The sequence below is a fragment of the Anthonomus grandis genome, chromosome 22, assembly GCF_022605725.1.
Source record: "Anthonomus grandis grandis chromosome 22, icAntGran1.3, whole genome shotgun sequence".
Classification (NCBI taxonomy): Eukaryota; Metazoa; Arthropoda; class Insecta; order Coleoptera; family Curculionidae; genus Anthonomus; species Anthonomus grandis.
In genome coordinates, this window is record NC_065567.1 from 31,000,336 (window position 1) to 31,026,399 (window position 26,064).

General features: G+C 32.7%; 2 protein-coding genes across 8 annotated transcripts in view; one reads left to right on the plus strand and one right to left on the minus strand.

Moving 5' to 3' along the window:
* LOC126748153 (serine/threonine-protein kinase STK11) lies at positions 1-7,704 on the minus strand. 5 transcript variants are annotated; one of them, XM_050457184.1, is made up of 8 exons: positions 7,094-7,703; positions 6,999-7,025; positions 5,632-5,753; positions 5,392-5,576; positions 2,323-2,459; positions 2,082-2,198; positions 1,824-2,029; positions 1-1,015 (listed from the first exon to the last, which is right to left on the minus strand). In XM_050457184.1, the coding sequence occupies exons 1-8, from the start codon at positions 7,528-7,530 to the stop codon at positions 870-872; spliced, it is 1,377 nt and encodes a 458-aa protein (XP_050313141.1). In that variant the 5' UTR covers positions 7,531-7,703; the 3' UTR covers positions 1-869. The 5 variants fall into 5 exon arrangements, with proteins under 5 accessions (XP_050313141.1, XP_050313139.1, XP_050313140.1 ...); XM_050457182.1 differs by having other exon boundaries at positions 2,082-2,267; positions 7,094-7,701; XM_050457186.1 differs by having other exon boundaries at positions 869-1,015; positions 1,784-2,029; positions 2,082-2,267.
* The window catches only part of LOC126748151 (glycogen debranching enzyme), a 24,123-nt gene continuing 2,613 nt past the window's right edge, over positions 4,555-26,064 (plus strand). Inside the window, exons 1-25 of one of the 3 annotated variants that reach the window (XM_050457177.1) lie at positions 4,555-4,769; positions 6,445-6,490; positions 8,839-8,908; positions 8,996-9,349; positions 9,408-10,358; positions 10,411-11,035; positions 11,088-11,289; positions 11,355-11,492; positions 11,552-11,714; positions 11,784-12,114; positions 12,173-12,349; positions 12,408-12,577; positions 12,632-12,884; positions 12,994-13,193; positions 20,344-20,597; positions 21,768-21,976; positions 23,174-23,377; positions 23,430-23,596; positions 23,652-23,798; positions 23,856-24,033; positions 24,095-24,273; positions 24,916-25,271; positions 25,331-25,463; positions 25,568-25,729; positions 25,787-26,037. In XM_050457177.1, coding sequence (XP_050313134.1) covers positions 4,693-4,769; positions 6,445-6,490; positions 8,839-8,908; positions 8,996-9,349; positions 9,408-10,358; positions 10,411-11,035; positions 11,088-11,289; positions 11,355-11,492; positions 11,552-11,714; positions 11,784-12,114; positions 12,173-12,349; positions 12,408-12,577; positions 12,632-12,884; positions 12,994-13,193; positions 20,344-20,597; positions 21,768-21,976; positions 23,174-23,377; positions 23,430-23,596; positions 23,652-23,798; positions 23,856-24,033; positions 24,095-24,273; positions 24,916-25,271; positions 25,331-25,463; positions 25,568-25,729; positions 25,787-26,037 — 5,997 coding nt within the window. In that variant the 5' untranslated portion in view covers positions 4,555-4,692. Of the gene's footprint in view, positions 4,770-5,013; positions 5,097-6,207; positions 6,315-6,444; positions 6,491-8,838; positions 8,909-8,995; positions 9,350-9,407; positions 10,359-10,410; positions 11,036-11,087; positions 11,290-11,354; positions 11,493-11,551; positions 11,715-11,783; positions 12,115-12,172; positions 12,350-12,407; positions 12,578-12,631; positions 12,885-12,993; positions 13,194-20,343; positions 20,598-21,767; positions 21,977-23,173; positions 23,378-23,429; positions 23,597-23,651; positions 23,799-23,855; positions 24,034-24,094; positions 24,274-24,915; positions 25,272-25,330; positions 25,464-25,567; positions 25,730-25,786; positions 26,038-26,064 lie in introns of those variants that run through there. The other 2 variants (XM_050457179.1, XM_050457178.1) reach the window with 2 other exon arrangements.

Here is a 26,064-nt window from a genome sequence, read left to right on the forward strand (position 1 = left end):
TTCAGTTACTCAAAAGACAATATTTATTTCACAAATATATGTATAAAGTATATGGCACTGCTAAAACAATAAAAATATACAAAAAAAGCGCCCAAGTGTAATAAATTCCTCCTCAATAATAAAGTTATTACATAATTTTATACAATAGATTTACAGTTAACAAAAATATATAGTATAAATTCATATAAAGAAATCAACAATAAAATACGATTTTTAGGGTTACCTTATTTTTGAAATTTTAATTCTTAATAGACAAATATAACAGGAGTCCAAAAGTAATGCAACCCAGAGTAAAAAGTAAGTGTATAAAGTTGTAAAAATAGAATTTAAAATATATATATATATAATAAAATATGTAAAATAAAGAGGTATAAAGTAAAACAATCCGTATACATATATTTCTTTGTTGCATTTTAAAAAGTAAGTTTTTCTAAACAGCCAAAACAGAAAAACTTTTTTTTCTATTTTTTTGGTATTTTGAGCAGTAAAATGGTTTTCGCATATAAAAATCAATCAAAGCCTGACCGTGTATCATTCCATTACTTTTAGACCAACCTGTATCTAAACCAAACCTAAAAAAACCCGACTCTCATAATAAAACTTAACCTAAAATTAATTAATACATGCGATACTCTTTAAAATGTAAAATCTTGATTGACATGCGTTTAAAAATATAAAGACCCCTTAGTTTCTTTACCCAAGAAAGAATCATCTAAAACTTTTCATGTTTGGGTCACTTCTGTGTAAAGAAATGTGATTCTGCTGTATGTAATGCTTCCGCTCTATGTAAATGTTTAAGTCTAATTGTGTCATGCCTTAGACCGATGTTTCTCATAATCAGAAATCTTCGAAATTCCAATTCTTCCACGTCACGATTGTTTACACATAGAAAGGTTCTTAACTGCTAAGCATGTGATTGGTCTCTTTTTCCGATTGGCTTTTTTCGTGCAAGTTTGATCGGCCTGAGCATTCCCATTCGCTTGCTCGGGGGTGCATTTCTCGGTTTCCGCAGAGGCTAGAATCAAAAATAACATTTCGCATATTTCTTGAAAATAGCCAAGAAACAAATGATTTCTTGTTAATAAACCAAAACAAGTAAAACCTGTTAATAATAAAAATTAAGTTCAGTTAGTATTTGCTTTATCTACAGAATCTGAAAGATTCTTGAAACTTTGTTAATGGTACTATTGTATGTACTTATAGCTCTCGCCCCTTATAGAGGGTGCCTTAGGGAAGTGGGGTCAAAGATTAAGGTATGAAAACCCAAGAACATACAATAAAATAACATTAAAATAAACCTTTTCAATAAACTTGTTTTATTTAACAAAAAAATATAATAAATCGGTATAATATAAGCTTCTGTATAAAGTTTCTGCATCCTGTATTATGGCCAAGTATTCATGCTTTTATACTACCACGTGGCGTACTTGAAGATGGTACAAATATCCGCAAATTCTAAAAGAACCAAAAGCATTTGTAGAGACATATGGGAAAAAAAAGGAACTGTTGGGACTACCACCAGTTGAACGGCAGAAACTACATTGCTTCGGTTTACACAAGAATTAGAGAAAGATTTGTTGTAGAAGCCTAAAGTATCAAAATCTTTGTTCCTGAATCTTATTTTCCAATGCCAACACAAACCATCTTCTAGGAACAATAATTTATACATCACGCAACTCTGAGAATATGCGAAATGTAGTGTGTTTAGTAGGGTGTAAAAACAAGACCAATAAATTCATGCCCACATAAAAACCAATCACACTCGCATCTCATATACACTTACATCTACCATTACCAATAATAATCTGGCGAGATAGTATTACCATTAAGTTCCCGTTCCGTTAAGTACTCTGGTGTGGAATCCAAACCGAAGCTGGAATTATTCAATAAAGAATCACTGTCGTCAAAACTAGCATAATAGTGATTAAACAGGTACGGTAATACTGTCATGTCGTTATTTCCGTTACGTTTCTGAACCGGAAGAGAAACCCTAGGATACGCGTTTAAAGGTGGTTTTCTATGTAAGTACCTAAAAATTTAAATGAACCAGTTTGTACTCGTTTTGTTATAATACTACTCACGGATGGTGTCTGACTTGTTGCAAACTGAACCGTTCAACCGGATTTTTCCTGAGCATCCCCAAAAGTAGATCTTGCAGGCAGTCGTCAAGTTCTTGTGGGACCGTGAACTCTCCTTTGCTAATATTTTCAAATAATTTGTAAATATTGTCACCTTCGAAGGGGTATTTGCCCGTCATGATATTAAATCTTAAAATCATTGAGTTGCTCGCGAACCAAATGAGAGAGAAAGAAAGAAACTTACAAAGTGACTCCTGCACTCCAAACATCCACTTTAAATCCGGGGAAACTCTCCTTGCCGCTTGCGATCTCTGGGGGCTGAAACGCCGGTGAACCTTGGCCTGTATAACAAGTGTCGTCTGGAGCAAACGTATCAATAATCTAAAATAATTACCTGTAGTAAAGTGTATTAATTTTTGATACATTTTGTTAATTTTAGGAGCGCCCTACACTGACCCCTTTGGAAATGACTTACTTCTCTTATATATTTACCACTTCTCTTAATATTTGTGGCTTACTTAATTCATAAAATAATTTACTGCAGGTATCACAAGTATGCAGATGATTTGCAGATTTATCTGCCATCATTGGAAAGTTTGCCTGCCTGAAGCCTTAGATGTAATTAACTCTTAAGAAATTACCTTGAATAATGGAGCATCAAGTAAATTAAATATTAATGGTGTTGAATTGGAATGAGTAGATCAAGTGAAAAACCTGGGCCTTTGTATGGATAATCGAATGTCATTTAATGCACATGTAAATAAGATTTGTCAATAGTCATATTATACATTAAAACCATTTTATGAATTTAAGGACATTTTGCTCACTAGTACAAAAAAAATCCTTACAAAGAGTTTAATGCTTAATCTTAGTTAATGGTCCCTTTTAAGGTAAACAAAATAAATATAAAATCCAGAAAATTCAAAATTCCTGTGTAAGATTTACTAGATATTTGCCTCGGAGGGTTCATGTGAGTGAGCATGTAAAGCAGGTCTATAGTCTTTAAGATTTTTGGGTAAAGGCTGAACTGTACATAAATAACTTAATTTTCATGAACCAGAATACCTGTCAGAATTCCTTATTCAAAGGGGAGATACGCATAATGGAAATATTCACTATAAAAGCACACTAGCAAGACTGAATTTCTGAAAGGTTTTTTCATATATACTTCTGCCTGTATTTACAATTGCCTACCTGCAGAAATTAAAGATTTAGGCATGGCCTCTTTCAAGTCTGAATTTTAAAAAAATATTAGAGGCTGGTGATATTTTAATACAGGTGCAACTTTGATTCTGGTATGGTACTCTGAATCATTTTTGTTTGGGTTTTTATTTTTAGTTTATTTTAGTTTTAAGGAAAATGTCCTTTTAGTAAAACACGCCTAGCAGTACTTTCCACCTTTCTATGTATATTGAATAGATGTAATTTATTTGTTGCATATAATAAAGATTTTTTTATTTTTATATTATCAAAGAAATATTTAAATTGTACTTTCAATAGGCTTAAGAGAAGAATTGTTATTATTATGTGCACCTTCTTAATAGCTTTTTTCGACCTAACATTCTTTATTTTAATTTTCTCTGACTAGGTGTTAATTGTAATATTTTATTTTAGATTTGGTACAATAGACTTTCTTGTCTTGTTACTCTCCACTAATTTTACCTGTATCGCTGTTTTACATACCTTTTGATTTGAGTGTCTTTCATTATAAAAGTTTTGTGCAATTGTATAACAAACATATATATGTCTCTTTCTCTTTTAATAAACGTTTGGCAGCAAGTTAATTTCTATGGCGATAAACCATACATTGGTTAATTTGTGTAATTTTTTATTTAGTAATATAACCAGTTTTTTTACGGCATTTTATTTAGTCCCTGGGCATAAAGAACTGCAAGGTAAGTAACAATTTAATTTGTAACTGGCAGAAACCCATATCTAAGTACATGCGACTAACAATCAATTTTTCTTTTTAAATAACTGAATAAAAGATAACAGTGTTCTAAAAATAGTGTATCAAAATTCAATGAACATGTTTGAAAGCCGTGAGCAGCACAAGCAGAACTAAAAATAGACCAACTAAATAATAAGATTTGCATTTTGCGATCAGTCACATTTCACAAAAACTTTTACTTTTAAATTAAATTTATGTGAATATTTTGCACTTTATGCTATGCTCAGATGTTAACCTCGTTACTGATATGAAAGCCTAATAAATCAATGATTTTTCCGTCTATGTTGATTATAAATTTTTAGATGAAATCAGGATGTCGTGGTAAAATAAATAATTTATGAGCATGCGATGGTGACCTACACCAAATTTTTCAAAACGCGACAATAAGTAAAAATAACTATAATCAAATCTGCAGCACCGAAGATAAGCATCGCCGCATATTTTAGAAGATACAGAAACGACGGGTCGTCATACCAGATTAGTCCAACTTAAAACTTTGGCTAATAAACTACATTTCGTTAAAACATTATAAATACGTTTCAGGCCGAAATAATAGGGACGAAAGAGAAAACAAAAATCACGCTGTTGACCCCTGATAGTCGATAGTAGACTTATTTTAATTACTTATTGTAGAAATATATAATTTTATAACTAATAGTGCAAATGAACGCGAGTACCAGCATTGTAGTGCCAGTTTCGGCCGTGGGAGGGATCGTTTTGTTGATAGTTTGTTCAAAAAGGTAAACACTCGGTTGCATGTAACTATCAAATAAATAAACATATTTAAATATCGAATAGTTTATTCCCAAATTTTAGGTCTTTTTTCACTTGCAATTAAATTACTGCACTCTCATATTTTTTGCATGTGTATACTCCACCCTGTATATTAGGAAAATTTAATAGAATTTCACAAGCAATACTGTATACTAACAGTAATTTTTGCTCAAAATATTTTGATTCTTTTGTATACCTGCGGCTAATAAATTCGTTCACATTCCTCTCTTTATCTATACTGTGTATGTCGTGAGAATGTGCAACATGTCTTCATATTGTTTTTTGTTTTCTGTGTAAGTAAATGCAAGTATTTTATTTTGAATTATTAAAAGTTAAATAGCAGTGCCTTCAGATATTAAAAGATCTTAAGACATCAGCTATAAATAACAGTAACACATTAAATGTACACTTCTACCCTCAACCCTGGCTCCGCTAAAGACTTTGGTTCCTAAACCAACGTCTAATTTTTCTACCACAAATCTAAGCTGATACAATAATTAATTTTTAAACACCTTTATTATAAAAAAAAACATTCTAACAACAAAGTACGAAACTCAAGCCAAAATATAATTTCCCCCTTTGGCTTACCTCAGCCACCCCAAAATCAGATATTTTCATGACTTCATCCAGTGTAAACAACAAATTTCCAGGTTTTATATCTTTATGCACCACCCTGTTTGAGTGGAGGTACTCTAGCCCATCGACAAGTTGCAGAAAATATCCATGCCCTTGTCTTGGTGGCAGTTTTTTGCCAGGTACAGAGTCCAGCATTGCTGAAAATGAATAAACAGAAATTTAAGTTATTTTTAGCATATAAATCTTAGGTACCTTGTAATGAGCCAACGCAAAACTCCATAATTACATATAATTTGTTTTTCTCCTCCACTTCAAACTCCTCCAGCACCCGTATAATGTTTTTGTGACGCAGTTTTCTTAGAAGTTGGATTTCTCTGAAATGAAAAGCCCATTATATAGGAAAAATTATTTCGTGAGAAGCAAATAAAAGAGTGTAAAAATTATAATGTCAAAAACTTGTATCTACTTATCCTTCTATAAATCAGCTTTTTTTTACAAGAAATATACTCTCATAAAAAATGAATTCTACTACACTGTTTCCACTGAACTAGATTATACAAATATAATTATTGCTATGAATATGCAATACAAGATGGGTATCAAAAATGTTTTGGTAGGTCAAGTAGATAAAGCTAAAGCAAAACAATGTACAAAACAAACGTTATAATTGTCTAAGTTTATTTAGTGTTTGCCATTAGATATTCAATTGTGAATATACACTTATCCATATAATAAATAAAATAACTGTTATCATATTTGCTATCTATATATAATCCCTTGGTGGTGATACCAAAATAAAAATAGTCTGTGTTACCTTGTTTAGTTTTAAAGGTCCTGTTGAGAATAGAAGAATTAAACATGCTTGTAATTTTCTTGTGTTCAGTTATTGTACTGATTTTTCTCTTTCTGGTTTTTAATACCTGGCACACAACACGGTAAGTTAAAAGAAAAAAAAATTGACCCTTTAAATACAGACAAATATTAATATAATGATTTCTTATGAAATTTTTTTATTTATTGACTATTGAATTAAAGTTTCCATTTCCAACTAAATTTTTGTTTCAGGATCCGTTCAAAGATGTCATCGCTCTTTTCTTGGCTGCTAGGCACTGTAAGTACATAGTTATTTTAATTATCATTGTAATAAAATGCATGCATCATTCAAATATGGTTGTGATAAAATAATTATTATTGTGCTATGGTTGCAATTTTCTGTCCATTTAAATTGTTTTATAGGGTAACAAGCTCATTATCCAGTTAATCATTGTAAAATTACTCAGATAATTTTTCAATTAAATTTGTGTTATTGAATTAAACAAGTTGATCTATTTCAAACATTTTGATGAGAATACATATAATATCTTAAAGTAATTAAAAAATGATTACTTACTATCTTCGATAAATAAAGGCCTTAATATAGGTTTCCCTGATACTCATTATGTAAATATTTGTTAGCAATTTAAATAAGCAAATAGCATATTTAAGATATAGACATGGAATTTTTTCTCCATGATAGTAATTAGATCCTCATGAAGACATTAATGAAGGTATTATATGTTCACATTGGCATTCTGTATATAGTATTATAAGCAATAATAATGAAAAATATTAAAAATTACCTTATGAATGTCTCCTTGGCACAAGGGCTGTAACAGTGTTAATTTATATAATGAGCATTTATACAACAAATTGAAACCTATAAAATAAAACGTACTTTTGAACGTTTTGTAATCCATTTGGTATCCTCCGGAGCTTTTTGGTCTTAAATATCTTAACAGCTCTCCTAGTTAATGACTCGGTATCCAACATTTCTTTTACTTTCCCATAAGAACCCTCCCCTAACATATCCCCCATTACATACTTTCCAATCATTTTAAACTTCTTCTTTGAGGCTTGATATATGATTTGGTTACTGTCTACCCGATGAAAAAAATTTGCTATATTTACTGCTTCCAAATCGTCATCCAGCCCATCATACTCATCCATGGCTTCACAGATCCATATTTTAGCGGTCTTTAAAGGACTAAGGGGCTTTAATTCCTCAGTGCTGTCCACAGAGAAGATCCGATTGGAGATTTCTGTTTCAGGGGGGCACCCTGGCCCCCCTAAGCTCTCTGTACTGCTAAGTGAATTACACATGTTACTGCTCATTTTATTTTGTATACACTGAGAATTTAGAAGGTGGTTTTTTGCGAAAATAGTTACATTATTGTTGAAAGTTACTTAAAATTTAGTTATGTTGTGCATCTCGGGCATTGCCGTCAACACAACAACTATCAAAAAACAGCTGCTATTTACTCATTTGAGGTTATGGTTATGTTGACGTTTCTGGTTTTCAAATTGTCATGTCACTCCCTCCTACTCCGCTTGATAAGGATCACGTGATTCTCCGTTTATTCTTCTATTGTTCGTCATGTGGGAGCCATGTTGTATTGATCGGATCAGGAACACATGCATGAAACGTAATATCGATCTTTAAGTTACGTAACTAAAATGAAACGGAATATATTAAGCTTTTGAACATGTTAATAGGATATTTGCTCTAACTGATAACATATTTATAAAGTGTTTACACAGCGTTTTTTTAATAAAAATATACCTGTGTTTTATCATATACCTCCATGCAATTTTTGTAAATAAAATCCATTTTGTACAATTGTTTCCCTTCTTTGGCTAATTCTTCCTTTTTAATCCATGGCTAAAAATCTATTTATTATATGCTATATGTACTTATATAACAACACATATTGCTATAAGTAGTTCTTCGTCTCAAGCGAAATTTCCGTACACGTTTCGGTAGCCAGTGCCATCTGAAATGTCAAATGTTCATCTGTCAAAATCAGCTGTTATTTGTATATTTTTATTTTTGAAATTAATTTTTGTGCAAGTTTGAAAGTCACCTTGAATCTTCAGTCCCAAATATTTTTAAAATTTATTTTCACTTAAGTGCGGCTGTAGTACATGAGGGAACATGTGTAGGAGAATATAAATTAACTTTTTGGTGAGTTGACAAGCTTAATTAAGTCTGGTTTTAGTTAAAAACTCAGTTTTAAGTTGGAAGACCTATTAAAAAAAGTATAAAAATGTGAATTCTTTATAGTAAATTAAAGGAAATTTGCAAGTTAATTTGTTTATTTGTTATTGATTTGTTTGTTATATTATTTACGCCAAAAAGTGTTACTTTTCATTAATCGAGATACATGTTTCTTTCAAGCAAAATCTCAAGGGACTTAGCAATGTGACTAACATTAAAAGGAACTTTGATGGGATATTCCAATTAAATTAGTAAAATAAATACACATCAAAAAAAACATGATACATAAAATTGAAACAAGTACTTAATCCCTATTCTATTTTTACATAACAAAGCCATATTACTTACATAACTGGTTCTCTTTTGAATCTTTAAGCATATATTATTTATAAAACTGTTATGGTCTGTTAATCTCTTTTTCTTAGGTTTCAGGAACTAAATCTGAAAGCAATACATCAGAAGCCAGAAGTAGTCAAGCTGTTGCAACAGCTAGAGGTAACTCTTTTTTTATTCAGTAAATACTACTTTATTAAAATCTAATATCAGCTAGTTATGTTAATGGATCTATTGCCTTTTTTGTAGATACCAAACAACCCAAACCCAAAGCAAAACAACGAGTTAAAAAACCAAACAACGAACCTGCTTTTAGCACTAAATTGGAAACTCCTATAGAGCAAGTTATTGAGGAGACACTAAAGGAAGAAAATACTGAGAAAAAATCAAAGAAAAAAAATAAAAATTGCAAAAAGAGCAAAGTTGACGAACCAGAAAATGAGGAGTTTGTATTTGTGAAAGAGGGGACTTCCAAATCTCCAGCTGTTATTGATGATGTGGGCTATTCATTTTTCCCAGTAAAAGATAGAAGTCGAAAAGGAAAGAAGTCAATACTTGAAAAGAAGAGTTCTGAGGAAGCCATAACTGCTGTAATTGCTCAAGGTATACATTCTTACTTATTGCACCATATTAAATCATATATGTTTTAACTTATTTTAAGGTATTTCAAAGAAGAAAGACCCTGTAAGGCCAGCTATAATAGATCATTATAAAAAACCATTATTAATTGAAAAGCCAAAGGTAGAATTAAAGGAGAGCAAAAAGGTCACTTCAAAAGTCTCTTATGCTAGCATAGTCACCAATTCTGAACCAAGTAATAATGAAATTTTCAAAGAAGTCAATAAAAATTCTGCTCAAATTGTAAGTCAGTCTCTAGAAAACCCTGTGGAAGTAGCAGAAGTTGCTAGGGAACTTCAAAATAGTCCAGGAGCAGGAGGCAATGAGTTTATTAATGAGAACTTGATTATTTGTGAAGAATCAGTAATTACCGAAGTTCCTAGTGAAGTTGCAACCATACCAAGAGATCCAGGAACCCTGGTTGTTAATCAGAACCCACTTTTCTCTGAAGTAAAGGCAGTTGACAGTGAAGAAGTAAATGCACCTGAAACAAATTTAAGTAAAGAGTTTATTAACCAAGAGTTGCTGGTTTGTGAAAAAATTAGCCTTACTGAGACTAGTGAACTTGAAAGCAATCTAAAAGAAGAACTTGAGATTACTAACCAGGACTTGATTGTTTGCGAAAAAATAACCCTTGCTGAATGTGAAGACCATCCAAAGCAAGAAAATAACCAAGGTTTACTCTTTTGTGAAGAAGAAGTAACTTCTACCAGTGAAGAATTGAATGAAATTAAAGCCGATCCAAGCCAAGAAAATATAGAGTTTAGTGACAAAGACTTGCTGGTGTGTGAGAAAATAATTGTCTCTGAAGGTGAATCTAGTGAGTCCAAGTTAAGAGAAACAGTTAATGATTTTATTGACGGCTCATATGTTTGTGAGGAAGTGGTAACATCTAATTATAGTGAAGAGTCTAGTGAAGTTAAAGCCAATCAAAAAGGTTTTGAGAACTACATTGCTAACCTAGAATCAACTCGCGAAGAAATTATAATTAGTGGTAAGTATGATTTTTAAATTCCCTAATGTTTTCCTAATCAATTTTTATCAAGGTGTTAGTCCAAAAGACTTTATTGAGGCTCACATAGAGGATCAAGCCAGTCAACCTAGAGAACCCTCTATTTCAGAAAATATTGATTGTAATCACACTGAAAATCAAATTCGAGAAATAACAAAGGAAGAAACTCAAATAGTTGAGAATATTTTAAAAGAGTATTCAAACTCGGACGATATTATCTTAAATGGTTTCCATGAAAACGATGATACTGTAATAGATGAAAAAACAGATGAGACATTGATAAGGGAAATCAATACTATAGAACACTTTCCAGTTGAGAAAAAGGATAATTATCTAACCGACAATATGTCTGAAAAACGAATTCTTGCTTTAAATGATAAGGAGCATCTGGAATCAACTATTTATCGTATTGAGAAGAACTTCACGTTGCAATTCCGTTTAGGTCCTTCGCTATTGGGGAGGAAAATTAAATTGTACTGTAACTACCCTAAAGAGAGAGCCAATGGAACATTGGAAGAATTTGACAGAAACAGATATCAGCTTTTAAGCTGGTGCCAGGATGAGGGATGTAAGAACTCAGATGATACAGCCTCATTTGCCGAAATCAAAGAGGTCAACGTGGCTGGCAGCTTCCATTATTATTTTGTTTATGACAATGAGTAAGATATATTTTTTTAATTAAAAATTAAAATCAAAATTCGCTTATTTTAGGGACACAGAAGAGAAACAAGGGTCAGGTTATTTCTTGGTTGATCCAGTACTACAATATGGCAATAAAGATACGTTACCTTTAGATTGCATCCAGTGCCAGACGGTACTTGCAAAGCATCTGGGTCCCATTTCCACATGGGAAAATAAACTGAGAGTTGCCAAAGAGTCTGGATATAACATGGTGCATTTTACGCCTATTCAGGTAATTGGACCTAAAACCATTAATTCAAAGTTAAATAAAAAACTAAAAGTAATTTTTTATTATAGCAACTGGGAGTCTCAAAGTCTTGCTACAGTTTAAGTGAACAACTGAAACTGAATCCCTCGTTTAGCACAGGAGAAGCAAAGCAAGCTACTTTCGAAGATGTTGAAAAATTAATTTCAAAAATGAGAAAAGAGTGGAAGGTACCTAAATATTGCAATAAAATTTGAATTTAGCAATTAAATATGTCATGCATTTTAAGGTGTTATCGGTGTGCGATATTGTTCTCAATCACACTGCAAATGAAAGTGAATGGATTAAAGAACATCCTGAGGCCACATACAACTGTTTGAATTGCCCTTATTTGAGGCCAGCATACTTGCTTGACGCCGCTTTTCATCACTTCTCTATGGATATTAAAAAAGGTAATAATTCAAAATTTTAAGATAAAGTAGCAAATAAACTACTGTATTAGAAAAACCGTTATATTCTAGGTTATTACGAAGATCGTGGAATTCCAGCTGAAATATCTACTGAAGAGCATCTAAACGCCTTCCGTTATCATTTTAAGACGGCCGTCTTAGAGCCTTTGCGACTCCAGGAACTGTTTATCGCTGATGTTAATAAGATCCTTGAACAATTTTTAACCTTAGCAAGGAAAACTCCACCTGTCACTAATAACGAAAGAGATCATCTACCGGATATTCAATTAATTCAAGATCCAGAATTTAAAAGATTAATGAGTAAAATAGACTTAAATTCAGCTCTGAAGAAGTATAATACTTATAGATCAGATTGTTTTGACGAGGAGTCCAGAGTAAAAAGGTGAGAAATCTTTAGATGAGGAGAACATTACATAATTAATGGCCAATAATTTTTTTAGGTGTACTGAGGATCTAAAATCAAAATTAGACTCTTTAAATGATGCCCTCATTAAAGAACTTCAGGGTGATTTGGATGCGGCGGTTGAAAATGTTATTGCAGGTATACGGTACTTTAGGGTACAGCCAGACGGACCTAAAATTAGAGAGATCACCACTAAAAATCCTGTGGTTTACCGGTAAGGTTCTTTTTAAATAAAGATTTAGTTTGTTTAATAAATGAACGGTTTTTTGCAGGTATTTCACAGATCATGGTTCGCCACAATCATTGAAAGAAGCTGAGGAAACGATGTATTCCGAAGATAGCAAATTTATTATGGCTCACAACGGTTGGGTCATGAATTCGGACCCCTTGAAGAACTTTGCTGATGCTGGTACTAAAACTTACATTCGACGTGACCTTATTGGTAAGTCCTCTTGGATAATAATTAATTAACTTATGAAAATTTCAAATATTTTAGCTTGGGGTGACAGCGTAAAGCTACGCTTCGGAGACAAACCAGAAGACTCTCCTTATCTTTGGAACCATATGCGAAAATACGTGGAGCAAACGGTTAAAATATTTGACGGTGTACGTCTAGACAATTGTCATTCTACTCCGATTCCTGTGGCGGAATATCTTTTAGATTGTGCAAGAAAAGTGAGACCGGATCTGTTCGTTGTTGCCGAACTGTTTACTAATTCAGACCTTACCGATAATATCTTTGTTAATAGGTAAATACTTACACAGTATATAGAAACCTTTTCATTTGTTACACCCTGGTACAATAAAGCTATTTCAAAAACTTGTATTATTCTAAATAATTCTTTTCATTGATTTCAGATTGGGTATCACATCCCTTATACGTGAAGCCATGTCCGCCTGGGATTCCCATGAACAAGGGCGCTTGGTATACCGATATGGAGGGGTGCCAGTGGGTTCTTTTGAGCAACCAAGATTTAGGTTGTTGACCCCAATGGTGGCCCATGCGCTATTTTTGGACTTGACCCACGATAATCCTAGCCCAGTTGAAAAGAGATCAGGTAGGTGTCTTTTTAATTAAAGTTCATAAATTTAATATAGTTTTCTGTTGTGGCTTAAACTCAAACTCAAAAAACAGTTGACACATGCTCGTTATATTATATTAAACATATGTGAAGTACCCTAAATATGAAACAAAACAGCTAAATAATTCTCAATAAAAAACTATGTTAAATCTGACCTAAAAAAAGAATCAATGCATGGCAGATGCGGGCACTATCATAAGTATTTCATTTATGTATCAATTTAAAACGATAAAGGATGATGCTGAAGCGTAACTTGTTATTAATGACATATGTACATTCCTACTAAACCTAAGAATTAATTTTTTTTTAAATAAGCAGGCCTATTATTATTTATAATGCAATAAATAAAATTATAGATATGGAGCATTCTCCGGTTTTCTGTAATTCAAAAATGGAATTCATGGCTCAAATACATTTTGTGTATTTTATTTTTTTATACTCTACTTTATATATAAAATTTATCATACAATACTACGCCATTTAACAATAGAAGTAGACTCTAGTAAGGAAATAAATCCAGGACTCACAAGCCTGGAATAATAAAAGAACTAAAATAAGAGAAGTTAAAAAATGGAATATATGGCTCAAATGACTGGAAATTAAAAGTCAATTGTCGGATATAACGCAACTAGACTGAAATTAAAGAATTGAATCTATGGTTCAACTGCCTGGAATTAAAAAGTCAATTTCTTGCAATAATGAAAAAACTAGAATACCTCAAATTGAAAAATAGAGTATATGGTTCAATTGACCAAAATCAAAAACCCAGTTACCTGATATAATAAAATAACTAGACTGGAATTAAAAATGGAATTTTTGACTCAGCTGCCTGGAATTGAAATGTCCGTATTTAAAATATTTGATGTTTATAAGTGGTGTAACGTGTTCGCTATAATTAATATAAAAGTAAGTCTTTGACAGATATTTTGTAGTTTTAGTATCATATTTTTTACGCATGATAGCAAAGAATTACCATATACAGTGTCACCATAACTAAAGTGTCACATAACAAATACTTTTGCCTAGAGTGAATATATTTTTTCAGCTTCAGGCAAATAGGCAGTTTTTAATTTTATTGGAATATAAAGCTGAAAAGGAACAACTGGAATTTTATTGCCTGAAATGTTAATGGTTAAATTGTATTGGACATCTCTCCTGTTTTTACTTCCTAGTATTATTGGTAGACTTGTTTGTGTAGAATTTAGTTTAAGATTATAGTCTCTTGCAAAGGTTTCAATGCTTTTTAAATCGAATATTAGAGAGTTTTGCGTCGTTCGAATATGTTCCTTGTCTATTATTGGTATAGAGTGGCAAGTTTTACTACCTTCTACACATCCGCAAAATAAATTGAAAATAACATTGGTAAGTTAACTGACCCTTGTTGAAAAGCCAAAATAATGCAGTTTCAATAACAAGTCATAGTTCACTGTGTCAAAGGCCTTACTAAAGTTGAGTAGTGCCATTCAGGTGTAAGATTCTGTTTCTCAATGGAGCGAACATCATGTATTATTTTTGCAAAACAGGTAAGTACTTTTGTTCTGTATAAGATACACTATACAAATTAATATTAGTTTTGTACTTATATATTAAATATTTCATATATTAAGCGCTGAGTTGATATGTTTCTCTTTCTTTCTTCTTGTTGGTTCTGCTACCAGGCAATTTACCCAATCACTTCTCCTCTTGATTTAGGAGATTTGTCGAATTTATATTCTGCCCTCTCAAATCTACTACTGTCTTTCTTAATTAGATCTTGCCTTTTATATCTCCTTCACTGCTATGGAGCACTTCTTTCATCTAATTTTCTGTACCTTATTACACCTAATTTATTATTATGAAATTATTAGGTTGTTAGTTTGTTAATATGTATATATATCACAGATATTGTTGGAAGGACTGTATTTTTCTCAGAAACCCACATCAGAGGTGGTTCATGTGTGTTTCTCTCAAAATATTTATTAACTGTTTTAATAATTTCCACTATTAGTTCATGGAGTATTAATGCAATTGATGTTTGGACTACCCTGCACAGTTCATTATGTAGATTTTAATATTATATGCCTCAAATTACCTTACCCCTACATGAGCAGTTTATGTTTACATTGATATTAAATGTTCAGGAGTTAAACAATGTCCCTTTCTCAGGCGTATAAACGTTGTGATATGTCCTTTACCATGGAACTCTGCTGTAAGGAACCATTTATGTAATGCTTACCTTTATTGTCCACAGTTTTCTTCTATGTTTCTTTTCACTTTTCCCAGTGTCTCCCCTTTAAGTTAGGTATTATATCCTGTATGTCTAAATTGATTGGTTATGGTATATTTAATATTCTACCCATAAAATCATTCATGTTTTTATTTCCTTTATGGAATTTATTTTTTTAATTGCACTTTTTAAATGTGTAAAAATTATACATTTCTTAATATCCTTCTCTAGGCAATAGTTTACATTGTTATGAATTGTAATAATCTTCGCTGTATATATTTGATGTGTAATATGGATGAAAATCTATGGTCTTCTTGTGGGCAATACATGCCAAAGTTTTGTCCAAGGTTCCATCTGGATAAATGGTGTAGTATTTTGGATATTTTTAAAATCTAAAAAAAATTGTTCCATGTTTTGTTCTACTATGTTAAGTCCTATATTAATCACAGGTACTCTATATTTTGTTATACTTGAAGAATGGGCTTACTTGGTATTTCTGTATGCACTTCTCATGGTCAAACTTCTTCATATCCTGTACTTTTGTGCATTTACTTTTTATTTTTTAATGAGTTTTAATAATTTACTGTTTTCTATTTAGATGTGTGGCCACTCCACATCCTTCTATAATCCAGACTAGTTTTCCACTTTCTGCTAGTAGTAAGTTAGTGAGTGCTTAATATTGAACTGTATTCATCCTGTTTTTGTTTGCCTTGGTTAATGGACTCAGTATTTAATCCCATAAATCATTAAAACCTTGTTGGCCTTAGTTGATTATTCTATCAATGTGTTTCATCCAGTTTACATTGTTTGCAATAACCCCTGTATATTTGACACGCTTGTCAAAATCATAATAAATGACAGTTTTTTTTTGGCACATTGAGCATCGCACAAGTCAAAATTTTCGTGTAAAATATATCAAAATTCAAGTAGAAATACCTAAAGAGTGCACTGTATTACCTTCCCGCGTAAAATGGAACAGTTTGGCGTTGACACCAGAGAAAGCCCAAGAGCGCAAAATCTGAAAGAAGCGAAGCAGCGAGCTTTTAATTTTGTAACGTTTTATAAGCTCATCAAGAAAGCGGAGCGCAAAATCCCGAAGAGAAGGAAGCAGAGGAAGACAAGAAAAATTGGCCCTTATTTATTGCACATTATTGCTATATATGTAATATTTTGTATTATCGATTACCTGTAAAAGCAATGAATACTAAAAACCCTACCTTTTGAATGAATAAACACTGAACCAATACAAATAATTATTTTTTTTTAATGAATAAAAAATTGACTTGACATTACATGACGTCGGGCGCTATTTTGTATATTCCCGATGCGATAGTCATAAAAAAAATCTTTATTATTATAAAATTTTCATAATAAACATAACCTCACAAAAACTTGGCACCAATGGTCAAAAATCGCGTATTCAAATTGACATCTGTCAAATGTCAATTCAAAAAATCGACGCCAGTTTCGATTTTTTTTGACAGTCCTATTTGGCATTTCGACCGATACGCACTTCAAAATTTTTCCGTGTAAAATTTAACCAAAAAACCGCCAAATTAAACAAAAAATAAATCGAAGCAGGGTATTATACCGTAACACGACAATGGAGCTACTGGTTGACAACATAGAAAGCCCCACGGCAAATGAAAATCTGCAATCGGTAAATCCTATGGAGAGTAACGACGTGGATGAGGCGAAGCTACGAGCGTCGAATTTCGTAATGTTTTATAAGCTGAGAAAGGCCGATGGACCTGCTAAGAAGAAGAAGAAGAAGGCGTCTACTAAGGCTATTTCAGTTCCACACTAATAACTCATTAACATCTCATATCATAAGTTGTGATTGTATTATTTTGTATCTTATTTACCGATAATGTGTAATAATATCCTGTGAAATATAAATTAATAAAATAACTCTCGTTTGATTTAACGAGCGTCTGAAATGAGAAAACATGATTTGAAAAAAACACCGTATGAAACCAGTCATTTTCTATACGTCAACAATCCCCTGTATTACGTCATTAATTTCTTCAGTTGCACTGAAAGCCTTATTGTAAAACAAAATACATTTATTTATCTAAATCGCACTAAAAATCTGCTTAAATTTATTTATTTTATATTCAAAATTGTGTACGGAGCGACAGTTTGCCGCAGCGATCCCTGATGGCGCTTGTTTGAACCAGTGTTGCCAACTCATATGTTATAATAGTACAAGTGCAGATGGTACAAAAATAGTACATTTTTGATTGGATGTGATATACTGTAAATAAATGTTTTTAACATTTACCATAATCAAAGATATAAACGGAATATACTCCACCTATATCATATAAATTAAAAAAAGTAGTTGTTAAAATAAAAGACTTACATATGTCCTATACAGGGTGTTTCCTAACTACGGTATGAAACTATACAGGGTGAATCGTTAGATCGTTTTATGAAAAAAAGTTCCTATGAACGTATGTCGGGAGTTGCTTTGTTTCTGAGATACAGGGCAATGAAGGTTCAAAAAAATAACGGCCTTCAGATGGCCCCATAAATAGTAATCCAGGGGATTCATATCAGGACTGCGAGCCGGCCAATTTTGAGGTCCTGCACGTCCAATCCAGCAATTAGGGTAGATGACGTCGAGATGCTGCCGAGCAAGAACACTGAAATGAGCTGGAGCCCCGTCGTGCATAAACCACATGTTGACTCTTACTTGTAGGGGTACTTCTTCTAATAAAGTGGGTAAATGGTGTTGCAAGAAATCCATGTAGGATTCACCTGTTAATCTTGCCGGTAAAAAAAATGGACCAATTAGGTAGTCACCAATAATTCCTATCCAAACGTTCAGCGAAAATTGTTGCTGAAAATGAGTTTCTCTAATAACGTGGGGATTTTCGTCGGCCCAAAAATGATCATTGTGGAAGTTCATAATAGCATCTCTTGAAAAATTTGCCTCGTCCGTAAATAAAATATTTTGTAGGAAATTATTATTGTGTGCCATCGTATGAATCAACCACCTGCAAAACATTAATCTTGGATGAAAATCCTGAGGCAGTAGAGCTTGTACACGCTGTATGTGATATGGATGCAGGAGGTTTCTTTTTAAAACTTTCCAAACGGTTTTTTAACTGACTTCAAGCTGCAGTGCAATCTTCCTGATACTATTGGAAGGATCTCCTTCTATGGCATCAAGTATAGCTTCTTCTGGTCTTCCACCACCCATATTTTTAATAAAACTCCCAGTTTCACATAATCTTGCATGTAGTTTTCTAAATGTTTTTGCACATGGAATTACTCTGTTAGGATATCTGTCCAGGTAAATTCTTCGTGCTTCTTCCGCATTTCCATTTGCTAATCCATAAATAAAGTGCATGTCGGTCATTTCATGGTTAGTAAAATTATTCATGATGGAGTAATGAATCACTGCTAATTGACAGCTGAATTTTACTTATAGCAATTCTATCACTGTCAGCTGGTCTCCAAAGCAGGTAGGTACAAAGGAGGTACTTGGATGGACTTGCCAATTATTTGTCATAAAGAAGCGGTGTATTTGTTATTTTGTTGTATTTCAAAAATCTGATAATAAAAATCGTAGAAGTTGAATGTTTATTATCATAGTAAACAAGACACAAGAGACCAAAAAGTCGTGCATTGGAGGGTGGACATTTTGCTCATGTACTTTAACGTCGAAATTGTTTATCGAATTAATTGGTTTTTAGTTCATGTTGTCGTCCATGGATAATTTTTAGAATGAGTTAAAGATACTTTAAATTTTTTTTCTCGAAAACAAAGTCAGATATGAAGATAATAAGATAATATACAAAAAAATTGTATTTTTAGTTACTTAAATACAAAAATAAATAAAAAGCTGCAAAACAATCAATTATTGGCCTTGTTTTTTCTCAACAATAAGCATGTGGTGCCCACTGACACGCCACTGGACCTAATAATTTCAATCTAGTTACAGCTAAATAAGCGTGTTATAACTTCAAATAACTGCACCAAATTTCAACCAAATCGGTTTAAGGATAGTTATAGTATTTTTAAAATACCGTTATTTTTTTGAACCTTCATCGCCCTGTATCTCCCTGTACACCCTGTATATTCATATATGCATAATGATATATTACGATTGTGAATGTGTTATAACTATAATCATATTTAAAATCGTCTCCGTTAAATTAAAAAAAGTTAGGATAAGGAAACACTGTTTACGTCCTAATTATTTTATTCACTTCTCTCTTCTCTTCAACATGGGTAAATTAAAACGTCATGGAGTTTCTGTACGAGTGTTCGTCTTTCTTCAAATATTTGTCTTTGTTTATCGCATAAGAATAAAACGAGATAGTTATGGGGACTGTTGGTGTACTTCAGGGTTGATTACATTTTCTTTAGCTTTCAAGGTTGATAATTAATTTTGAATGTACAGTTTATTTTTTCAACACGAAAAGAAAAGCTTTGGTGCTGATATCGTACATTTTTAAAGATTTGTACGCATGTTCATACATAATAGTACTTTTGGCGTACTATTACGGGTTTGAATAGTACATAATGTTTAGTTAGTTAGTACACATACTATAATAGTCCGGTTGGCACCACTGGTTTGAACTAACGAGGTTGATGGGAGAGCCCAAACTGCATGAAGGGTTCCAATTTGAGAAGTTAATTTTTTTAAAATTTTACATACATGTATAGGGTGAAAAAATATATATTTATATATTTTAATATTTATAAAAATATATATTTATATATATTTTTTCACCCACTTCGCCTCTACACACCCCTTTCACCCTTTAGCGTATTTTGACAAAATATAATTTTTTTAAATAATTTGCATATGAAAATAGCATTTTTACTCCCTTAAGTGCTTACCAAATCCCCATTCTATTTACTAAAAGTCACCCCCAAATAGTTACACATAATTCAATTTTTCAGTATTTGATCTGCTACCCTCCACGGCATTAGTGAACATGGCATGTTGCGCCAGCGGTTCAAACAGAGGATACGACGAGCTGGTGCCCCATCACATCCACGTCGTAGACGAAACTCGACAATATACTGAGTGGTCAGAAGACGAGTCCCAAGTAATCGGAAATGTCAGATATGTCAACGACAGGTTTGGTATCATAGCCGCTAAAAGAGCCCTTAATAATTTGCATTTTAAGCTTGGTTCTGAAGGTTTTAATCAAGTAAGTGACATTTTTATTTATGGATTTAATACACATTGTGCAGAAACTTCCAATAGTAGAAATGACTTATTCTATTTACACATATGCGCAGCATTTATATTTTAACATAGATTTCTTATCTATGATACAAACATACTATGAATATCACTGTTGTTTCTTAAGTGATTGTATATTCTAGATATAGAGATAATTGGAAAATTTAATAAAAGTGCACATTCCCTTCTATTTTCTATACTATTTTTATGTATTTTGGTGTCCTTATTATCTATCAAGTATATCCTTGATAAATAATGACTCCAAATGACTAAAGAAACTCCAAAAGTTCTAATAAGACAGATAAGGTATTCTAATGCAGTTGGGATCCTAAAAATCCCTGCAGTTCCTCACAAGAAAACCATAAATTTTGGAAGACTTTTACAATGTCACACATTTGAGATTTAAAATTGAATTTTGAGTAAGAAATTACCCCAAATCAATGCCATACCACTCTACTTGCTTCATACTGACAGTCAATAGTAGATATACACTATATAGCACCTATTTATGTTAAAAACTAATCCATTGCTTACTGACTAGAAAAAGACTTTATTCAAGTCATCTTGGATTATTTTACAGCCTTCTGATGTCTTGATTTTTTCATAAATGTTCATTTCTTCAGCAAACAATAATGTTTCAGTATTATTGACTACACTGACTAAATCATTAATACATTAAAGGAGCAGCACAGCTTAGATCATCATCTTAGTCAGCTTAGATCCACCCTCTGCTATAGAAATTGCATCTTTTGTAATAAAATAGTGTTTTTTGGCAAGGCATTTCGCAATAAATTGTGTAATATTACACAAATTGGAACAGGTAATGACAGAATGGCAATGAGTCGAAAGTTTTGGATGTTTTCAGAATGATCTTTCTTAAATACATGACCTATATCTTTCAGGGCATTTTTATGTAGTTAGTGTAAATTGTCTGTGGTTCAGCAAGAAATCTATTCATTCCTTTTATAATAGAGGACGGTACATTGTCAGGCTCTAGTGCATTTTCAGCTGGAATATTTGCCTTTTTTTTAATCCAGAATTTCCTTTAGTAGTGCTTGATCATGACATTCTATTACAACACTGCCATTCTGTTGTGGTTTTATACTTCTAAATTTAGACATGCGACAATTTTTAGGTGTATGTAGACCAAATGGATGCCGATATAGTAGCTGTAACCAGACATAACCCGAAAAGTCACGTCAGTTACATTTTGGTGGCATTCACTGCATTTGGACACCCAGATGTGCATGCTGGGAATTATCAAAGGTCGGTCAAACCCCTTAGAGTGGAAGGTGTTTTACAAGAAATCGTTTTGGAAGCCTCTTTGAGCCACGTGGATGTCGAGTAAGAAACATTTTATTTAGTTTATTTTTATATAATATCCAAATTTCCAAGATGTTTAATAATTTTTCCTTAAAAAGATAAACTAAACATTACATAGGGTCTCACTAAGCACCTAGATGTTTTGAACAGCTGTATGTGCCATATATTTAAAAGTTTTTAATAATAAACTATGTTTGTATTATGTTACACTTGTAAATAATGACCAATAACAAGACTGATAAAATAAAATACTCTTAGAGAGAATCATTTCCTAAACTGATTCCATTTTTTTGTTTAATTATTTGTTTACTATGCTTGTTAAATTAATGTATGTTTTTTGAAGTTCAAGTTGAAGGACTAACATAATTAATATACTTAAAATTTAAAGTCCTCCCCATACCAAAATACCATGTCAAAACAAATTTTACTAGTGACTTATAAACTGCAACCAAACTGCTCCTATTTATGAAACCCCAACAAATTAAATTTATGTATTAAAATGCCTATCTTCTTTGACACATAATCAATATGTGTTTGGCACTTGAGATGTTGATCAATAATTATATTTCCCAAAAATTTGGTATCTGTTGCTTCTTTGATTCTATGTGCTCCAATATCAATGAAATTATATAGGGGCTAGTTTGCCTCAGTTAGGAAAAAGGCTATATACGTGACTTTTGTTAAATTTAATTATTGCATTTTAAACTTGTAACTTCTTCCCTGATATAACAAGTATAGTATCATCAGTATAAAAAATTACTAAGCCCTAAATTCTCAAGTTCAACAATGAATTAATATGTATTATGCAAGTATTGGACACAAAACAGTTCCCTGAGGTACACCAATTTTAATTTCTTGACAATCCACCATTTGTAACCTTTCGGAAGGAGTTTTTATACATTTTATATGCTTAATTCCACAGTTTTGTAAGGTTTCAAGAAGCCTAACGTGTACCGAAGGCTTTAGCCATATCTAAAAATACTGCTATACACTTTTTGTTTAAATCCAAGTTATTGACTGCATGAGTTATTAAACATACATCCCTCCAGAAAACTAAATTGATTCATGGCATTTCATTGACATTTTTTTAAAAGCTTTGCCAAATAACACTTATTGGGCGAAAATTATTAATATCACTTCCTGTACCTGACTTATCTATTATTTTTTTAATATAATTTTTAACAACAATGTTAAACTTTCCATGAATCCATGTTGCAGAACTGGAGGTTCAAAATATACCAAATTTGGCAATTTCGTCAAAGATTCTAAATGGATTAACGGTCTGTCGGAATACCGAGTGTCCCTAAAGCAGCATATTGCAATTGACCAGTCGGATTTCCTGGAGGAAGCGAATTCTGGAAGCCCTAATATCTTGCAGTTGAACTTTAAGAACTTTAAACCTGGATCTGTTGTAGTTATCAAGTAAAACACTTATAGGATGATTTTGGATATGTTGTTTAATAAACATTTTCAGAGTGTCATTGCATAAAGAAGCACAAGAATCTGTATCAAAATTACGCACATTGATCAACACCATATCTGTTAAAAAAGACAGGGAATTGTCGCAGATTATTAGCAAAATGAACTTATGTGATTTGAATAGAGCTCTCTACAGATGTGACCAAGAGGAAAGGGATGATGGTAATTATTTGTTTGTAGTACATTACAGCTTTTGTAGCAGATTCATTGATTTTAGGATTGGATGTATACAATATCCCAAACTTTGGCCCAGTGGTTTATTGTGGTTTGCAAGGTTTTAATTCGATACTAGCTAATATTAGGTCTAATAATGATCTTGGTCATCCGTTTTGTGGGAACTTAAGAGATGGAAACTGGATGATTGGTAAGCAATTTTCCCGGATTATTCTCATAAAGTTTACATAATTAAAAACCCTTTTAGACTATATTTGGAAGAGGCTAAAAGTAGACCAAGGCACCAAAGAATTAGGACAGTGGATAGAAGAAAACACAAAACCTTTCCGGGGCATCCCAAGATATTTAATACCCTGCTATTTTGATTTAGTTTTCGATGCTATACACACTCATTTATTAAGACAGTCTTGGGATCTGATGTCCGAGTAAGTATGCCTTACTTTTAATTAAAATATAATAAATATAAAATGCCCGGTTCTATTTTAGTTTTTCGAAAAATGGGTCGGCCTTTGTAAGACAATTGTCTCTGGGGTCACTACAGTTTGGTGGTTACGTCAAATCGGCTAATCTACCCACCCTTTCGCCAAATTTAGCACCACCAAAACCGAGAACAAGGAAAAATGACAAGGGAGAAAGTGTACAGGCTTGTGTAACTCTATCAGCAGGTAATTATTTATTTATTAACGGTATCCACCAATTTGACAAAAATAAAATAATACAAATATTAATACAACTTGAGCTAGATAATACTGAGACATAAATTAATGTTAATTAATTTAAAGAAACATGACGAGTCACTAATGAATTTGATAGGATTGTGATATGTGTATACATTGCGATCTACCCAGTAAATAGTTCCTTAGCCAACAAATAACATTTGACTCAAAACTTGGAGCTTTGCCAGTAGAAGCGTATGATTAACTCTGTCGAACGCCTTCGAAAAATTTGTATATATATACTATCATCATTGTGAACCTGTACCAAAAACATTAAACATATAATTTTCATAACATAATAAGTTAGTAACAGTAGAACGACCTTTTTGAAAACCATGTTAATGATGTGAGACATTGATTTGGGCTGTTTTGTTTGCCGTGTCTGCTGTTTGTTCTCTTTTATTCTTATTCTTGTATAATTGGGAAATGATCCTTTTTTGTCCAATTACAATTTTGTATAACCTAGACTATTAACTGTATCCTGTTTTTTCGGCAAAATAAAGAATATTAAATTTGAACATTTTTAATGTAAAACATTTCTTTAAGATGTTAGCATACATTAATAACATACTAATTTAATGATATATTTAGGTTTGCCTCACTTTTCGGTTGGCTACATGCGAAATTGGGGCAGGGACACGTTCATCGCTATGAGAGGGTTGTTCCTTTTAACCGGAAGATTTGAGGAGGCCAGAGAGCATATTCTAGGCTATGCCGCATGCCTGAGACACGGCCTTATTCCCAACCTACTGGACGGTGGAAGAAACTCGAGGTTTAACTGTCGAGACGCTCTCTGGTGGTGGTTGTATTGCATCAAATCGTACTGCGAAGATGCCCCCAATGGAACTGCGATCCTGAACGATTTAGTTTCACGAATCTTCCCGAAAGATGACTCTCCACCGCAACCACCGGGTAGTGCAGATCAACCCTTATGTGACGTAATTCAGGTGAGAATATGTGGAAAGTAAAAGTTTAGAGTGTTTTATGGGAGTGTTTTTGTTTGTAGGAAGCCTTAAACGTGCATTTCCAAGGGTTAAAATTCAGGGAACGAAACGCAGGCCGTCAAATTGACGAACACATGACTGATGCCGGATTTAATAATCAAATCGGTATTCATCCTGAAACTGGGTTTGTTTTTGGTTAGTATTGTGAAAAATCTTCCTATAGGCACCATGTAGATTTTCAAGTAGCACCTTTTATCTATTTTTCTTTATATTTTAATGCCATAAATCTTATTCTTCAGGTGGAAATCAATGGAATTGTGGAACTTGGATGGACAAAATGGGATCATCTGATAAAGCAGGAAACCGAGGGAAACCTGCTACCCCACGTGACGGTTCAGCAGTGGAACTCATCGGGTTGTCAAAGGCGGCCGTTTCTTGGCTTGCGAAGCTTCACGGAGAAGGTACAATAGTTTTTATTGCAATAAAATTTAACCAAATCTAATCGTAAATTCTCATAGGGAAATATCCATACGATGGTGTTCAGAGAACGCACAAAAATGGCGCAGTAACAAAATGGACGTTCAAAGAATGGGCGGACAAAATTCAGCAGAACTTTGAGAAGAAGTTCTGGATCGCACCAAAGCCAACCGCAGAAGAACCGAGACCAGACTTGATCAACAAGAAGAGTATTTATAAGGATTGTTTTGGATCCTCACAACCATGGACAGATTATCAACTTAGATGTAATTTCCCTATTGCAATGGTTGCGGTAAGAATCCATATTTATTTTTTTTTG

What these genes read in the sequence shown, in the direction of transcription:
- LOC126748153 (XM_050457182.1), bottom strand. Translation starts at nt 7,530, where the DNA reads ATGAGCAGTAACATGTGTAATTCACTTAGCAGTACAGAGAGCTTAGGG. An exon ending in TTGCGTTGGCTCATTACAAG is followed by an intron (nt 5,577 to 5,631) that starts GTACCTAAGATT and finishes ATTCATTTTCAG; the next exon opens with CAATGCTGGACTCTGTACCT. An exon ending in CAACAAGTCAGACACCATCC is followed by an intron (nt 2,030 to 2,081) that starts GTGAGTAGTATT and finishes TTAAATTTTTAG; the next exon opens with GTACTTACATAGAAAACCAC.